The sequence below is a fragment of the Hippoglossus hippoglossus genome, chromosome 16 (genome assembly GCF_009819705.1).
Source record: "Hippoglossus hippoglossus isolate fHipHip1 chromosome 16, fHipHip1.pri, whole genome shotgun sequence".
In the NCBI taxonomy this organism is placed as follows: Eukaryota; Metazoa; Chordata; class Actinopteri; order Pleuronectiformes; family Pleuronectidae; genus Hippoglossus; species Hippoglossus hippoglossus.
The window spans coordinates 11,105,297-11,120,932 of record NC_047166.1 but is presented as its reverse complement, the minus strand read 5'-3'; the positions used below and the strand labels follow the sequence as shown (position 1 = coordinate 11,120,932).

Here is a 15,636-nt window from a genome sequence, read left to right as displayed (position 1 = left end):
CTCTCAGAAAATGCAATTCCCACTCTACAACACCCTCGCAGACCTGTAAGCACAAGCAGCTGGGAATGCATCAGTGTGTGTGTGTGTGTGTGTGTGTGTGATAGCCAACAGTTTTCAAACTGCTGAAATCGTTTAATAGTATTCAGTGACAGAGTGAGTGCCAGTTTGGCAGCAGCTGCTGAGGGAACAGGGTGAAAAAGAAAAAGCAGCCCACTGATAAAAGCACAGCGTTATGGAGCTGGAAATGACTTTAGGGTGTTTTCCCTTTGGCTGATTTCCCTGTTTTTTTGCAAGCTGTGTGGCAAACAGGCAAGTCAGTGACAAAAACCGTAAAAGAGCATCTGGGGACACACAATTGGCCGAAAACCCTCCATGCTTCCTTGCAAGATGCCCCAATCAGCTGCCAGAACTCCAGGAAGTTGAGCTCTCCATCATTTCTCTTGTCCAATGAGCTCAGACGTTGGTCAACAACAGCGGCGTCGCCAGCATTCTGCAGGAAAAACAGGAAGAAACGTGTATCGAGCTGTAAAACAACCCTGACGGTCACAGTGGACGATGCAGAGCTGTGATATTACTCATCATGCGTGTGTTGAGATGAGGCAGAGGCACGCTGGCGCCACTGGCATGACACACCAGTCAACAAATTCATGCAACATCAGCAGAGGTGGTCTGGCATCTGTGCTGATCCTCGTCTCTGTCGCCATCTAGTGGTCACTGTTTATTTCAGCTTTTCATGCAAGTTGAAACATGGAATTTTCCACACTGGGAAGAGGCTTTTCTTTTTCTTTTTTTCTTTCTTTTTAGGCCTCAGTAACGGTTACTTTCTTTTCTTGTGTTCTGGTTAAAGAAAACAAAACCAAAACAAGACAGAAGAAGCTTTAGGAGTTGCAAAAGGGTGGGAACTCTTCCTTTGGAGATTAAACTGTTTGTGTTCAAATACTCCCACATGTTCTTTTCTAGTTAACTCAGACCAATGATGACTAACATTTAATTACATGGTCAAAGCAATAAGAGCCAATGTGCTATCCAGATGATGCCCACTGCAACATGAATCCACCCCAAAGCAGTTTTAGCAACAAGAGAGAAATCTAAGAATATCTTCCTGGTTATTGTCTTTCAAACAAATATAGCAGAGTAGTTCCTCACCAACATGTACAAATAAAGCAATGAGGTGATGGATTTAAAGTTATAGACCAAAGAAAATCCCATGAAAAGACAAAAACAACTAGGCATTGTCCATCTCTAAATATAGTCTGATGTCCCAGGCCTGTCACTGGCTCTCAGTAAATGCATTTGCTCTTACTTAAGAACAGGTCACGATACAAACTAAACAAAGACCAAGAGATTCACAAAAAAAGGAGGAAACTCTAGATCTGAGCAAACTTTACTAAAAAGGCATAAATAGTACATTTTTGTGTTTATGGCAGGAAGTCAGTTTATGTGTGTTCAACTCATTGTTCATGGTAATGAATGAAAAATGCCACCAGATGCAAAGATTTCATCTTATTAATGGGTTTTTAATAGTGTCCTGACAACAGCTCTGTGGCACAGCAGAATAAGCGACAGTAGATCAGGCTTTGGTTACAGAGACAGTACCTGCAGGTTGGATCATTATTACCTCCACTAAGCAGGTTATGTTTTCACCCCTGTCCATTGGTTTGTTTGTAGGCAGGATTACGCAAAAACTACAGAAAACATCTCCACGAAACCTGGTGAAAGGATTGAACATGGGTCAAGAGAGAACCCATTCAACTTTGATGTGATTCTCGAACAACACTGAGCTTTTTCCATAAACGCGAGTGTAACTTTAGTGTGTAACTATAGTTTCCAGGAGAAGTTATGGATTACGGAGCCCAGACTAACTCAGAGTCCCTTTAACAGGAGAATTATTTTTTTTCCTGTCCATTCGCTGCTCATTATGGGAACTGTTTGGTTTCTTTCTATAATATTATAAGAATGAGCTTACTCTCTAATGTACCTTGAGAGTGCTTTGCTAGACGATTAAAATTGAATTGAGTGGGTAAGTTAGGTTTAAATTAGGACAGTTTAAAGGCATCAAAATATTCTGTGCACAAACAGTTTAATGTTTTGCTCAATTAACGCTGATGCACAGACATTTTTCCACATCGGTGTACGAGCGTGAAACTGTGGGGGAGGCTGTGCCGTAGAGCTGAGGAAATGCAGTAAATCAGGTATAATTATCCTGTTTTTGTTGCAAAAACTTCTGAGAATGAGACACTTGGGTTTCACCTCAGAAAGTGAAAATATTTAAGTCAAACCTCTGACAGAATGTGCACAACTGGCATATTAGGGAGACAGTTCTTGCTAACAAGCAAAACGGCTTTATCATCCAGATATATCCACGCATTGTTTTCATGTCTCAGCTCTACGTCTCACACACACACACACACACACACACACACACACACACACACACACACACACACACAGAATGCTGACACAGCAGTCTATATTTCTGTTTCCATTCCCTTGACCATCATTGAGGAAGTGCAGCTGCTAAGACAAAATAAATGGCTCACAGAGAGGACTCAGTAATCATAGCTGTATATGAGCATCAGCGTTGTCCATGGGGTAATGCAGCTAGTTGGTCTTATGATGGATGCTCAGCTGGAGGTGTATTTGTGTCCAAGGACTTGTTTGTCTATTTTTGTTGATTGCCTGCTGTACCCACTCATCCAACTAATAGAAATCCTCTGACTGAAGGAGGGCGGGTGGAAGTGTGTGTGTGTGTGTGTGTGTGTGTGTGGAGGGGGGTGTCAGGTTGGTGGGGGTCAATTACATGTTGATTGCTGTGTGCCACTGTTGCATTAGTCAAGAATGTTAACACATTCATTTGGTTGTAAGTGCCACAGTCGTCATGAGCAATCTGAAAGAGAAGCACAGAAAGATGGCTATAGTGGAGGGACTGACAGGGCTTGTAAAAACCTGAAGGCCAACTGGACTTAGTCCTAAACCCGGTGGCCAATACACCTTTGTTTGTACACACTGTCTGGCTTAATTATAAAAAAGATAAAAAGCAGGTGCTTGTTTTCTACTGTGGAGTCACCTCATAGGTTTTCAGTAACTGATAAAAAAAAATAAAACAGTGAGGCGACACACCTTTAGCCTACATGAGTATTTGTGTTTGGTTCACCAGCTGTCTTTTTACCTTTTATACAGCCTACGTTGTATAATCTAGCGGTTTAATACAACCACCAGGTTGACTCAATGTGACAAACACCCCTCGCATCACCTTTTCTTACCTCAGATCTGAACAGATCTGTCTGACTGGTCTATCTGCAGGGCTCCTCTGTGGGGTCCCGTCAGGTGCAGGCTCCGCTCTCAGGTCAGCTATATATGTCTATTAGCTCCAATGGAGGTCAGGACTGGAAATGCATGCAAAGAAGAGCCCTGCACACAGACCTCTCTCCTCTCTGGAATCCAGCTGAGAGAAATCCATCATCGCGACAGAGAAGTTAAATTCCTGAGAGCGGATACACTATTGCTTTTAAAGTTTTGTTCAGCAAGTTAAAATACTGGGGAAACTTACAGGTCTTCAAAGTCATACAGCAGTGCTACAGGGCCTAAGCGAAGCTTAACAGGCTTCACTGGCTGGTTTAGTCATTACAGAGAGAGAAAGGTGTACGTTAGGGAACATAACTCAGCATGAAACTTTATTTTTACACAGAGGAAGCAGGATATGGACAGAAAGGTACAGCAGTTTTACAATATTATAATAAAGAATGGATATCTGTACTTGATAAAAAATGTAAAGGTAAAATCTTGTAAAAAGGTCATTAGTCTTAAACTAAAGTCAACCTTACCTTCTCTCTGTGTCTTTCCTCTCTTCTGCTAACATCAGCCAACTTGTTGCTGCGTGTATCGAGATGCAGAAGACACAAAGACATCCGTGTGACAGAGGTAGATTACTCCATGATCCACGGTCAGGACAGGGAGACAGGAGACTGCGTTGTGTTGATCTGTCAACAAACAAGCAACAACCTATTATGGACTTTCACCAGTTAATATCACAGTTATTGTTGATATTAAATGAAATAAAAAGTCTCACCTTCTTTCCAACATCGCAGAATTATCACAACTTGTGAATCCAACTCGACCAAATTCCAAGTGTATTTAATACCTGTGATCAACATCTAATAAAATACGTAGATGTTTGCAGGTAAAACTACTTTCATAGACTGAGTAAAAAGAGGAGAAAAACTTTTTCATCAAATGGATGCACCAAATTTATTATTCTGCTCTTATAACAATAATATGGGCAAATATGGACATTCCAACATACAAAGTTGTCTTATGCTGCCAAAAAGCCAACACAATCTGTGGTTCTGCATTGTAAATAATCTCTGTTCGGCTGTAGGGCCTTGAATCTACAACACTTCATAAGTTAGTTGTTTTTTTATAAATCTGTTTGAACACTATTGTCTGAGTGATATTTCCCGAAATCTATTTCCCATGATTTAAGAGCCTTGACAACCTAATCAAGAACAAATGTTACATTCAAAATAAAACAATAATTAAGAACATATTAGTGCACAACCCAAGTTCCGTACCTGAAAAGAAACATACACGCTCAACATGTCAATATTTTAAGTGCCTGACAATTGTTTTATTTCACCTATATCATGCCTGTTTCTATAAAATAAGTTAACTCTATCTGCATAGTTTTAAGACGTTTAAAGCAATATGTACAAGACATTCAAAGCCAAAATCAAAGCAGATTCTCTCTAATTTCACGTAAAATATTCATCAAACCATTTCAGCAGTTCACACTCACTCCACTCTATATAACAAAACTTCATTCTTTAAATCTGTCAGGAGAGAGGCTTAAGAAATGACAACATAAAGATGACGTACTGTAGGAACTGTAGTGAAGACATGAACAGTGCACGGAGCTGTTTGCAGAGGAAGAGGTGTAATGTGTGACTAAGACTGTTCAGTGGTTATATTCCAGAGAGGAGAGTCAAAGCAGCTCAATCTAACCGGATTCAGAGAAGGAAGACAATAACATTGGTGGTCAGTCAGTGATAAAACTAAGAAACTAGATGTGGGGGTTTCAGCCTCTTCAACTCTCTCTTACGCCCGTCCCAAAAAATCTTATGATCTATAAGTTAGCCATTTCACTTCTGCTGTGTGCATGTGTGCAGGTGAAATAAAAAGCTTTCCCAAAAACAGTGAAATTAAACTGCAAGTTGAAAAGCCACCGAAACAACACGCAGAGGTGGTAATATAAGATCCTCAGAAAAAAAAAAAGGACAGGATGATTAATGCATCCTTTATAAGCTTTTGTGGTCCAAAAACAAATGTTCCCTTTGAATAACCTCATCCGTCACTGCTCCTCTTTGCTGCTTTTGACAGATCCATCAATTCTCCCCCCCATTTCAGCCACGTCCTCGTCCGTTCTCCTTCCGTTTCTCCCCTTGGATTCCCTCCACTTTTTCTGCAGCTGCCAGCACTGAAAACTTTTTCATCACGTCTCTTTCGAACTCCTCCATTTCTTCCTCGATTTCGCTGTCCGTCTCATACCCGTTCTCATCCCCTTCCACCATATCTTCCACCATATCTTCCAGAATATCCCCCACGTCCTCCACAAAATCTTGAAAGCTCATCTGGTCATGAGCAAAGACTCCGTCCTTGAAGAACTCCGGAGCCAGCTTTCTGAGCTCCTCTATTTTGGAAGCATCCACTCCCGCCTCCTCCGCCTTGGCTAGGTAAGTTTGGAGGATGGCTTCAAACTCAGGGAGGGGGACAGGAAGCAGCCCCTCACTCTGAGCGCAGGTCTCCAATGAGTTGCAGTTCTGTGGTGGTTTGGTTTTGTGCTGGAGCCGGTCTCTCTGCTGGACCCAGTACTCAGGTTGTTCGAGGGGGGGGCTGCGGTGTGTGTGAGCGGCCTTCCCCTCTCCCCACACATGCTCGTCACGATGGTGTTCATCTTTCTTTTTGTGAGAGCTCGATTTGACTTTCTTCCCGTCATAATTGTGATCTTTCTCTTTCTGCCCTCTCTTCCATTCTCCCTCCTTTTCCCGCTGTTTCTTCTCATCCTTCTTCTTCCATTCCTTATCATCTTTACCCTTCCACTCATTCTCTTTCCACTGTTTCTTTTCATCCTTCATTTTCCTGTCCTTACCATGATTTCTGCTATGATTTTCACTTTCTTCCCACTGTTTCCTTTCATCTTTTCTTTTCCCTTCTTTGCCATTTTTAGCCCTCCACTCACCATCTTTCTTCAACTCTTTCTTCTCACCTTTCTCTTTCCAATCCTTCATCTCCCATTTGTCTTTGCCATTTTCCTTGAAGTCATTTTTCACTTTCTTCCACTGCTTCTCTCCATTCCATTCTTCCCTCCCCTTGTGCTTCTCTCCCTGGTCCTTTCCCCTCTTCCAATCCTTCTTCTCTTGCTTACCCTCATTCACCTTCTCATGCTTCGCCTTTTTCCAGTCTTTCCCTTCCTTACGATCTTTTCTCTCACTCTTCTCTATCCATTCCTTATTCCCTTCGCTAGCCTTCCATGACTTTCCTTCATCAGCTCGGCTCACCTTTTCTTTCTTCTTATTCTTCTCCTTGTATTGTTTCGTTACATCGCTGTGCCTCTCCTGTTTACCTTCCTTATCTTTCACCTTGTCAGACTTTCCTTGTTCGTGTTTTCCCTTTTTCCCTTCCGTTTTACCTCCATCTTTGTGCTCTTTTTTCTCTCCTTCCTTCAATTCAAATTTCTCTCTCTCTTTCCACTCCTTCTTTTCACCAGTGTCATATTTCTCCTTCTTCCAATCCGTCTTCTTCTCTTTCTGGTCCTTCAATGGTTTCCTGTCCTCTCTCTCTTTAGTTGTTTCCTGCCTGCTGTCCTGGGGCTGACCACTGGAGGGCGATGTTGTGGACTGCACAGGTACTTGAGCGGCTTCAGTGGCTGCTGAGGGAAACACAAATGGTCGTTACAGCTTCGAGGTGAACAGTCAAGTGAGAAAACAGAAAGATAATAAAAGAATGAAAAGTCCCCGATATCACCTAACTTTCTACTAACTATCATCTTCTACATCTACTCTGCACCTCGTCCCCTCCCTACCTCCATCCCTTTGTACCTGGGGAGCGTTTTAATTCAGTCCCAGTCGATCTCAGTGTTTCTAGTTCTTTCTGTAGCGCCAGGACAGACTCCAGCTCTCTCTTCATCCTCTCATTCTCTTTCTGAAGAACAGGGAGAGATGCCATCTCTGTCTTCAACCTACTGTTTTCCTTCTCCTCCTCCTCCCACTGCAGAGGCGCCGTTGCTCCCTCTGCTGCCTGTCCCTCGGCCACATTTAGCTCTTCTTTCTGTGCCTGTTTAAGGAAAAAGACAAACCTGTGAAACTGTGACTCAGAGACATGTTTATATGCACTGTCATATAATCATGTATATACAGTATGTGCATGTACACGCACAAACACACTGGGGGGAAATTAAGTGAAAGAAAGGAGTCACACCTGAAATTGGGCTTGTAGCAAAGAAATCTGCTGGTTCTCTTCAGCCAACTTATTTAGCAGCTCTGTGCTGTCAGCATCTACTGGAGGTGGAGGAACCTCTGGATTAAGCCACTCCTGTCAACAAATTGCACACACAGTACAACAGTGTCAGGGCTTTAGAGGACTTCTCAACATCATTACAGTCTAACGGATTAGTCGAGAAGTGAGAGAACAGTACATGTTGATGAAATGGGGAAAACAAGTCCAGAGAGGCACAGGAGGTAGAAAATAGCAGTAATTCTGCCAGCGTTGTGGGTGGACTCCTACTGAGCATTTCTAACTAAAAATTCTTGCCATGGTACTTCTCGTCTACAACATGGCATGTATAATGTATCAAAGTAAGACAAGAATGAACAGAGGGAGAAAGAAATGAAAAGTTGACGTCACACTGACCTGTTTTCCTGGAGCTTCTGAGTCTTTCAGCTCCCTTGTCCCATAGTCACTCTCTGGAAACCATTATGTAAAGCTTTATTTCAATATGCAAAAATACAGTGACAAAGAACACAAGCACATGCTTCATTGCTTATTGAAAAATGTGGCATCCACTCAAACAAAAATCAAGATAATGAGACGGGTGTTCCTCATTTGAGGGAAGGCATATACATTAATACTGCATAATTTCATCACAATTAAAATGAAAGGTTAAGGACAATATGTTCATTGCTGGTTGAAAACCTTGTATCTTCAATTTAGCTCTTTTTCAATTTCAATGTTTACCTCATCCTGTATGTACTTCGAATGTTTTCATGCCAAGGATAAACCTAAAAATTTACTTGGAAAGGCATGAAGGTCAAGCTTAAGCTAATGGTTTACACTGTGGTGATGTGGTACGAGGTTTTCATTCTCAACAGCAAATATGTCTCAAGTGCAAAATCTGTTCTTTCCCTCTTGTTCAGATCATTAAAATCATGCAGTGCTTCAAATATGGGTGTCAGATGCAAAACTGTTTTAACTGCATGCACATCCACACATACAAACACAAGCTTGGCAAGAAAGCACTCATTTATTCCCTCATGCATACACAACCAAACAACCTACCCTCATCCAAGTCCATGAAGAGACCTGCAGATACAACACATCTCAATTGCAACATGACCGTTATCTATTCCAATTCCAGCCCCACTTTCCTCTTTCTAACTTTACTTAAACATCTTGAAATCCATCTAAAATGACATTTATGAATTAGGACTGGATGCATTCCTTAGCAACAGGTCAAACTGTGATGCCTACCAGAGAAAAAGATAGTGCCGAGGCCTAACAGAATGACGGCACAAAGGATGCACTTGTTCACAGAGAATCCGCTGTCGTCGTCTCGCTGCGGCACCTGAAACTCTTCCTCTCTTTCCTCTTCCTCCTCTGTCCTACCGATCCGGTCCAGAGCCGCTAAGAGAGACCTTCGCCTCTTCCTCACCTCTGGCTTTACCTCCTCTTCCGTCCTCTCAGTCCTCTCCTCACCCACCTCTGAATCCACGGGGGAGTCTGGAGCAGAAATGGAAAATCTGAATAAAAAAGCTGATTTTACATTTCTACAAGTACATTTTGGCAATTTACAAAGTAAATGTGAAAACAGCAGATCATTTACTTTGTAGGCATCCACTGATGTATTGATTATTTTAAAGCAAAACTGTTGCACATTAAAGGGTACAACTTTGCGCTTGCTCGAACAGAGTTGATAATAGATAGATTAAAGCAGGTATGGTGCTGTAACTGGTCTGATTCTGCAGTACGAGATCTCATGGGACGCAAGACTTGCTTCTTTTGTAGCTCTGCTGTGCGTCCGGAACACACAAGTTAATTTGCCCAAATGCCATTCCTTAGTTTCCATTTAACTGCATAAACAAGTGATTCAACTGCTACATTTTGAAATTCCTGGCACCTCGAAACAGTGTTTTAGCTTTCCAAATTATTTGCATCCCACACTGCTGTTAAAGAGCACTGCGACTATAAAAAACACTGCAAAGAACTCATTGACACTAAACTCGAGTTGGTAAACAAAGAGCAGATGAAAGAATGCACAGCAGAGGAAAAGAAGAATTTTAATGCTGTAGAAAAGAGCTACAGACCAAAAGCACCACACTGCAAAAAACTTTTAGGAGGTCCCGGTCCCTCTGAAGCCAATTTACTTCTGCAGGGTGTCATGAAGCCTCGCTGCTGAGCACATGCAGAGTTACTCTGTCACATCATGCTCCCTTCCTCATACCGACCACAGCCTCTCCAGACAACCTCTTGGCCCAGATACTGAACAAGTCCATAACCAGCTGGTCCACCAAGTACACTTCAAACATAAATAAGTACATATGGCTCAGTCTCCAAAGAAGAGAGGAAAGGATACAGGCATACCAGGTGATAAGCTTTGCCATATAACAATATAGACACAATAAAAAACTTGATGAGGTCATTGAAATAATAATGTAATAATGGCGTCTGAGTTGCTGTTCATACCTGCCTGTTTCCCTAAGTCACTCTTTCTTGGAGACAGGTCTGACTCATCTTCCTGTTGTAACTCTTCACCATTGATGTGATGCACCATTCCTTCCTCTGCGAGCCTCTCTTCTTCTCGTGTAAACTCGCCCCCTCCAAGAGTCTCTGTTGTCAGCAGTGAGGCTGGGGCCTCATCAGGGGAGGGGGTTATGTGGGTGTAGGAGTCACAGAAAGAATCAGGGTCAGGGCTGGACGGTGCTGGGCCCTCGGGTGGGTCCCGAGAGTGGTTGGGGGCATCGCTGCCTGGAACAGAGCTGCCGGAGTCTTCCAAAGAAGCTGGAACAGCGGCATCGCTGAGGGCAGGCGGCACGGAGGTGTGTTGCTCTGTGCTTGTGTCTCCAATTAGCTCCACTGTTCTTTCTTCTGATACCTGTTAGGTCATTCAAATTCCTTAATTCATAACACTGCCACTCAGAGGTTAGGGCACCTGATATTTAAGCATTTTTGGTTTTAACTGTAGGAAAGCAACAGATTCAAAAACAAATGTTCAACATTTGGGGAAATACAGTTATGAAAAGGTAGAAGATTGATACAACTGTATCGACTTAATATGATCCTGGCGACCAGAGGAGGTCAATGAGCAGAACCGTGACATGTGCCTTTTTTGTGTTATTGAAAACCAGACGCACATTCGAAGCGATAGATAACTATGACCTGTACCAATAGCTGGGTACCATACAGACTCATGGCTAACTGCTCCCTCCTCATACAGGATTCCCAGAACTTCTTTAACATCAAATTCAACGACTTTTCCTGTGACTTTCCAGACGCAATTCCTTCTGACTCAAGGACACAACTCATAATTAAAAAATTATACATGATAAAAAAATGATGTGTATTCTTGTCATACCAGGTGTTCCTCCACAGGGGAGCCCTCTGTGGATGCTTCACCCCTTGCAGCCTGATTTGCTCCAGATTCTGGCTCTTGACACGCAGACACAGGAGGAAAGAAGGGAAACATTTAAAAGAAACATTTGCAATGGAGCAATTCTGACTTCAGACAACAGCATGTACATGCAGAGTGATGAGCAGTGGTGATGAGGCGCATTATTTTTCACTTCACTTTCATTTTACTAGGTTTTATATGAAATTTTGAGAATGTAAAGAGTTAAGGAAAGTAAGAAAATGAATAAAAGCTAAACTTTATAATAAGTTAGTATGGAAGACATCCCTTAGTAACCCCTCAGTAAACCTCAGATTTATTGTGAAGAGCACCTGCTGCAGATGCAAGACTTTCTTCATGATTCTCTGTTTCCTCTGCCAGAGGCTTCAGGGTTTCAGCGACAGTCTCCTAGAAGAAAACAGACAAACAATTGGCTGTCAAATGACCCAACAGACCAAAAAAAAGTGATTTTTATGAACTGCAGTAGTGATAAGCACAACAGCTAGTGCCAATGTGCCACTGCGCAAGGCAGTAAACATGTGTGTGTAACTCATGAATAGTTAAATCAGTTTTTTTTTTTTTTTTTTAAAAAAGGAAGGAGAGGCAGAGTCTTATCATAGAAACCTACTTCACATTCAGGTGACCCAAAAGAAATCATTTGGGACAAGGTTTTTTTTTTTTTTTCGGTCATTGAGTTCATGCACAATGACTCTATGTATTCCTACGCTCTTTACAGTGTGGTGATACCTCAGGAGTGAGGACGGTCCAGCTGTGGTTCGCACTGTTGCTGCCAGACATGACCCCCTGGAGGCTTTTCCTGTCTCCTGCAACACAAGAAGAACGAACAGAACCGATTATATGATTAACTGCCTTCATAACCTTTAGGTCAATGCTGATGACAAGGTCAAACTACCTCAAGTGAGCAGATTGTTCAGAGAATTGTCACAGTGTCAGTCCTGCAGCTTTAAGACATGTACCTCCTTTGTTTACACATGTACAGGATTTGAATATATGCTTTGCTGCGAGGCCTCACCCACTCTGGAAATAAAGGACTAATGTAACATGGTGTTAACAGATTGCTCTGTGTATGTACAGGAGTGTGTGTTTGTGTGCAGGAAGTCCCGATCCGCTAGAAGCATTCAGCTCTTCATTAGTAGTTTGGCTGTGTTGTGTGCCTTTCGATCACCCTGGCTTTTGACTAGCTGGGAAATGTTTAAGCGGAGACATGGGTAACTAAGGCCGGCACCATACTAGAGATACAGGCAGCAGAAAGGGCAGTCCATGTCCAAGCTAGTGGCCTGTTGAATAGATGTGTGCAAAAGAACCAAACTGTATATTTGTACAATGCATATGAATCACAAAATTACAAGATTTTTCTCTTGTCTGCAACTGCAGTAGTGTAGTTAAACAACGGCAGAGGATAACATAACAAGAGATATTAACTACGTGTAGTCTGTCTTTCTTCTGTGAACGCAGAAAAGAACAAAACCACTTCAGCCTACGTTGTGGTGGATAATGACACACATCACTCCCCAGATTCAATTCTCTCCTCGCTCTGCAATTTAGGTCTCCTAATCAAGTGGCTCCCGAGAGAGGTCTACTGAATCCAGCCCGAGGCCCAGGGAGCATTGTGGAGCATATAGGTTTAAATAGATACCGACTAAATATAGCTGGAGAGAGATTGAGCAGAGACATTAAGAGGGAGCGAGCAGGAGATGGCAATGGAAGACACAACAGGGGCAGCAGTGTGATCTAATGACAGTTTTAAAAGAGATGGCTGCTAACAGAGGGAAATAAGTGTCACTGCCTGTGTTTTTTAAACTACTATCTGATCTTTATGAGTGGCTGTGGCTTTAGGGCACTGATCAAACAACCATTTGGAATATTAACACAATGATTCTGTTAAATATTTGTTCTTTTCCTTTTGCAATTTAAATTTTTTTTACTTGTTTATACAGTTTTTTCATGCACAAAAGCAGTCGGGAAACAGCTGCAGGCCTCCTCTTATCATCTTGGAGTGAGTAGGGGATAAAAACACCAAAAAAGGTCAAGAGAATAAGACAGAGCAGAGGAGGAGGCACCATGTTCACAGCAGCTCACACACACACACACACACAGACTCACACACAGACTCACACACACACAGACTCACACACCCCCCCCCAACACACACACAGCATCACCACCAAAACACACAGGTTATCAAACTGGGACAGGAAATGTCACAGAGAAAGAAAAACACCACGTCTTACATTAAACTCAGAAAAATGGCGTCTTTAACTCGACGGTGGAGGCCGCAGCTAATGAGGCAAATAACCTCAAGTGTCGAGTAAAAGAAAGAATTGTTGACATTCGCCATTAAATGCAAAACTTTTCCCACGTTACAAGTCAGTCGAGCCACCAGGAAATCAGAAAGTGGGTTAAACTGCGCAACGGAAGGAAAAATAAAAACAACACGACACGCGTGAAACACTTCCTGTTGGAGGTAAATAGCATTAAAATGAGTGGTTCTCACCTTGGAGCGTCGCTTTCTTCAGTCCGACGCAGAAACTCAAACACGCGTCTGTCTCTTCTCATCCAACTTGGGGAACTTTCCTCCTGGACTCTCGCCTTCTCGTCCAATCGCAGGCGGCGCCCGCTCCGGTCCCGCCCCCTTGCATGGCGGCTCGTCCAATCGCGACGCGGCGTCACCAGGGAAGGCTTCCAGGTTGATTGACACATGCAGGTGATGACTTCAGGTCAATACGTTTTCTAAGAGACACTTTGAGAGGTTCACACTGCTGCTCCACACGTGTCCAGGTTCATACAGATACATAGATCCTCCTTTTACATGTTTAACAGCTTGTAAAATCCATCCACTGTTGTTTTAAACACATAAATCATTCATTTTAACCCTAAAAGAAATGCAGCTTTGCAAACTTTGTCAAATTAAACAGTCAGAGAGTCTCAATAAAAAGAGTGCACCTAAACTGTTATTTAAATTAAATAATTCAGAACAAAATGAACAAAAATGCAGACAATATATTTTTTTTCTATTTATTCGTTCCTTTATTCACGTCCACAGCAGTTTGTCTTGTACACTGAACTTCAGCGGTGTCAGCCGGTCGTCCAGATCTAAGATCATTCAGGAAACTTCAAGAAACTATAACCAACCCCAGAGTGAACATTTGTAGCATCTGAAAACAACAGGAGCATTGTTTCTAGACCCTGAAAAACAGAAATAACAAAATAGATCTGTGCGTAAGCGCATTGGACCATTTTTATGATTTAGTCAAACTATTCATCAATAAAACTGAGAGCCTCTTTTTTTAGTAGGTGATCACATCATTTATATTCAAGGGCGTAACTTTGGGTTGAACATTATGAGGAAGACTGAGGTCAAAAGGCATCATCAAAAAATTATAAATGATTATTTCTTACCAATGAACCATCGCTTGATGTACCTTATATATAACCAGTATCTATATACTTACCAGATAATACCAACTAGCCAGCAGCAAAAGTAGATACAAAAAGATTGGGGTGAAAAAAGTTGTTCTTTGTTCGTGCCTCAAATTAAATTGAGTCGAGAAAACCAATTACCACTTTACCATGTTTCATAGCAATCAATACGTTTCATTCATTTCATTGATTATAGGAGGTTTGTACAGGCCGGTTTTGATTATTAACCCCTGGTATATATCAGAGATTTTATTCCACCATCTTCATATGAGACAAAATTCATACTTGCCAATGCTTTGCTGATCAAACACTCCGTTTCTGATGAAATAAAAGATGGTTGAAATTGCACGACAGGAGCCAATGGAGACAATGGAGACACAGGGAAAAATCTATGTATCACCACTTGATCTACTCTCTCGCAGTCTGTCAGTCCAGGATCTCTTTGATGCACCAGCAGCAGAGAAGGAAATAGAGGCACTCCTTCACCGACTGGATGAAACTGAAGGCAAAGTTTCCTCCCAGGAAGTTCTTGCCCCGTCCCAGACCCATGGCCATGTCCCGCAGGTGCTGTCCCAGGGAGGAGGAGGAGGAGGGCATGGCTTGCGGAAGAGGACGCTGTGGATGCATGGCTCCGCAGAGGAAAGGGGAGCGATAAGGCAGGAGGCAAGAAGGAGGGCGGTCGATGAGTAAAAAATAGGAGAGGTCTGACAGATGGGACTGGACCAGGCTCGTGCGACAGCTAAGGTCAGCTCCTCTACTTATAACCTCCTATATGAACTGCAGGCAGCCTCCACTCACATCCTGCTTTTTCTAGACGCTCCTCTGCTTTCAAACATCCGCTGATTGATTGAAGGCCTTGTTTACCTTTTCTGTGCACTGCCCCCCCCCCCCCCACACTCTTTTGTAAAGTGCCCCCCCCCCACCACCCCACAGACTCTCCGAGCTCTAACAATCCCTGAATCAGCCCCCTTCTGTTACAGCTTCATCTGTCCACAAACAGGAGGGTTCCAGCAGCTCCAGTAACACCCCTGCACTACATCCCACTCTTTTGTTTCAGGACAGAACGTGACAGGGGATCATACTGTCCCTTCTAGCAGTGTGTGCTGTGCTGTTGAATTTTCCATCCAAGTTCTTTAATTGATAGAAAAATTTAAGGAATCTAAAAATCCTGTTTAACATTGGTTGCAAAGTCCAACTAGACATTTATATCAAATTTTAAGAAATTCCCTTGAGGGGTTCTTGAGATAACGTGTTCACAAGAATGGGACGGATGTATAGACGCACGGACAACCCGAAAAAAGTCGTAGACACAAAGGTAT

The 15,636-nt window shown here is 42.5% G+C and overlaps 2 protein-coding genes across 11 annotated transcripts; both read right to left on the bottom strand.

Annotated features, from left to right (window-relative positions):
- Window positions 1–4,222: 4,222 nt before the first annotated feature.
- On the bottom strand, window positions 4,223–13,529 carry pbxip1b (pre-B-cell leukemia homeobox interacting protein 1b). Of its 10 annotated transcripts, XR_004616519.1 has the most exons (13): window positions 13,392–13,529; window positions 11,624–11,700; window positions 11,209–11,284; window positions 10,844–10,917; window positions 9,955–10,363; window positions 9,713–9,787; window positions 8,743–8,991; window positions 8,551–8,574; window positions 7,906–7,958; window positions 7,474–7,587; window positions 7,095–7,329; window positions 5,294–6,925; window positions 4,223–5,257 (listed from the first exon to the last, which is right to left on the bottom strand). XR_004616519.1 is itself a non-coding variant. In XM_034611320.1 (12 exons), exons 2-12 carry the CDS (start codon window positions 11,672–11,674, stop codon window positions 5,400–5,402), a joined length of 2,886 nt encoding a protein of 961 aa, XP_034467211.1. In that variant the 5' UTR covers window positions 11,675–11,700; window positions 13,392–13,529; the 3' UTR covers window positions 4,223–5,399. The 10 variants fall into 10 exon arrangements, 9 of the variants coding, with proteins under 9 accessions (XP_034467211.1, XP_034467214.1, XP_034467219.1 ...); XM_034611320.1 differs by having other exon boundaries at window positions 4,223–6,925; XM_034611323.1 differs by having other exon boundaries at window positions 4,223–6,922.
- Window positions 13,530–14,562: 1,033 nt separating this feature from the next.
- lenep (lens epithelial protein) lies at window positions 14,563–15,099 on the bottom strand. Its single transcript, XM_034611528.1, has one exon. The coding sequence runs from the start codon at window positions 14,942–14,944 to the stop codon at window positions 14,744–14,746; it is 201 nt and encodes a 66-aa protein (XP_034467419.1). The 5' UTR covers window positions 14,945–15,099; the 3' UTR covers window positions 14,563–14,743.
- Window positions 15,100–15,636: the final 537 nt, after the last annotated feature.

Excerpts from the sequence above, each read along its gene's own strand:
- lenep (XM_034611528.1), bottom strand. The coding sequence starts at position 14,944 with ATGCATCCACAGCGTCCTCTTCCGCAAGCCATGCCCTCCTCCTCCTCC.
- pbxip1b (XM_034611320.1), bottom strand. The coding sequence starts at position 11,674 with ATGTCTGGCAGCAACAGTGCGAACCACAGCTGGACCGTCCTCACTCCT. Across the intron at positions 10,364-10,843 it reads CCCCTGTGGAGGAACACCTG|GTATCAGAAGAAAGAACAGT; the intron begins GTATGACAAGAA and ends ATGACCTAACAG. Across the intron at positions 7,330-7,473 it reads TGCTACAAGCCCAATTTCAG|GCACAGAAAGAAGAGCTAAA; the intron begins GTGTGACTCCTT and ends TTCCTTAAACAG.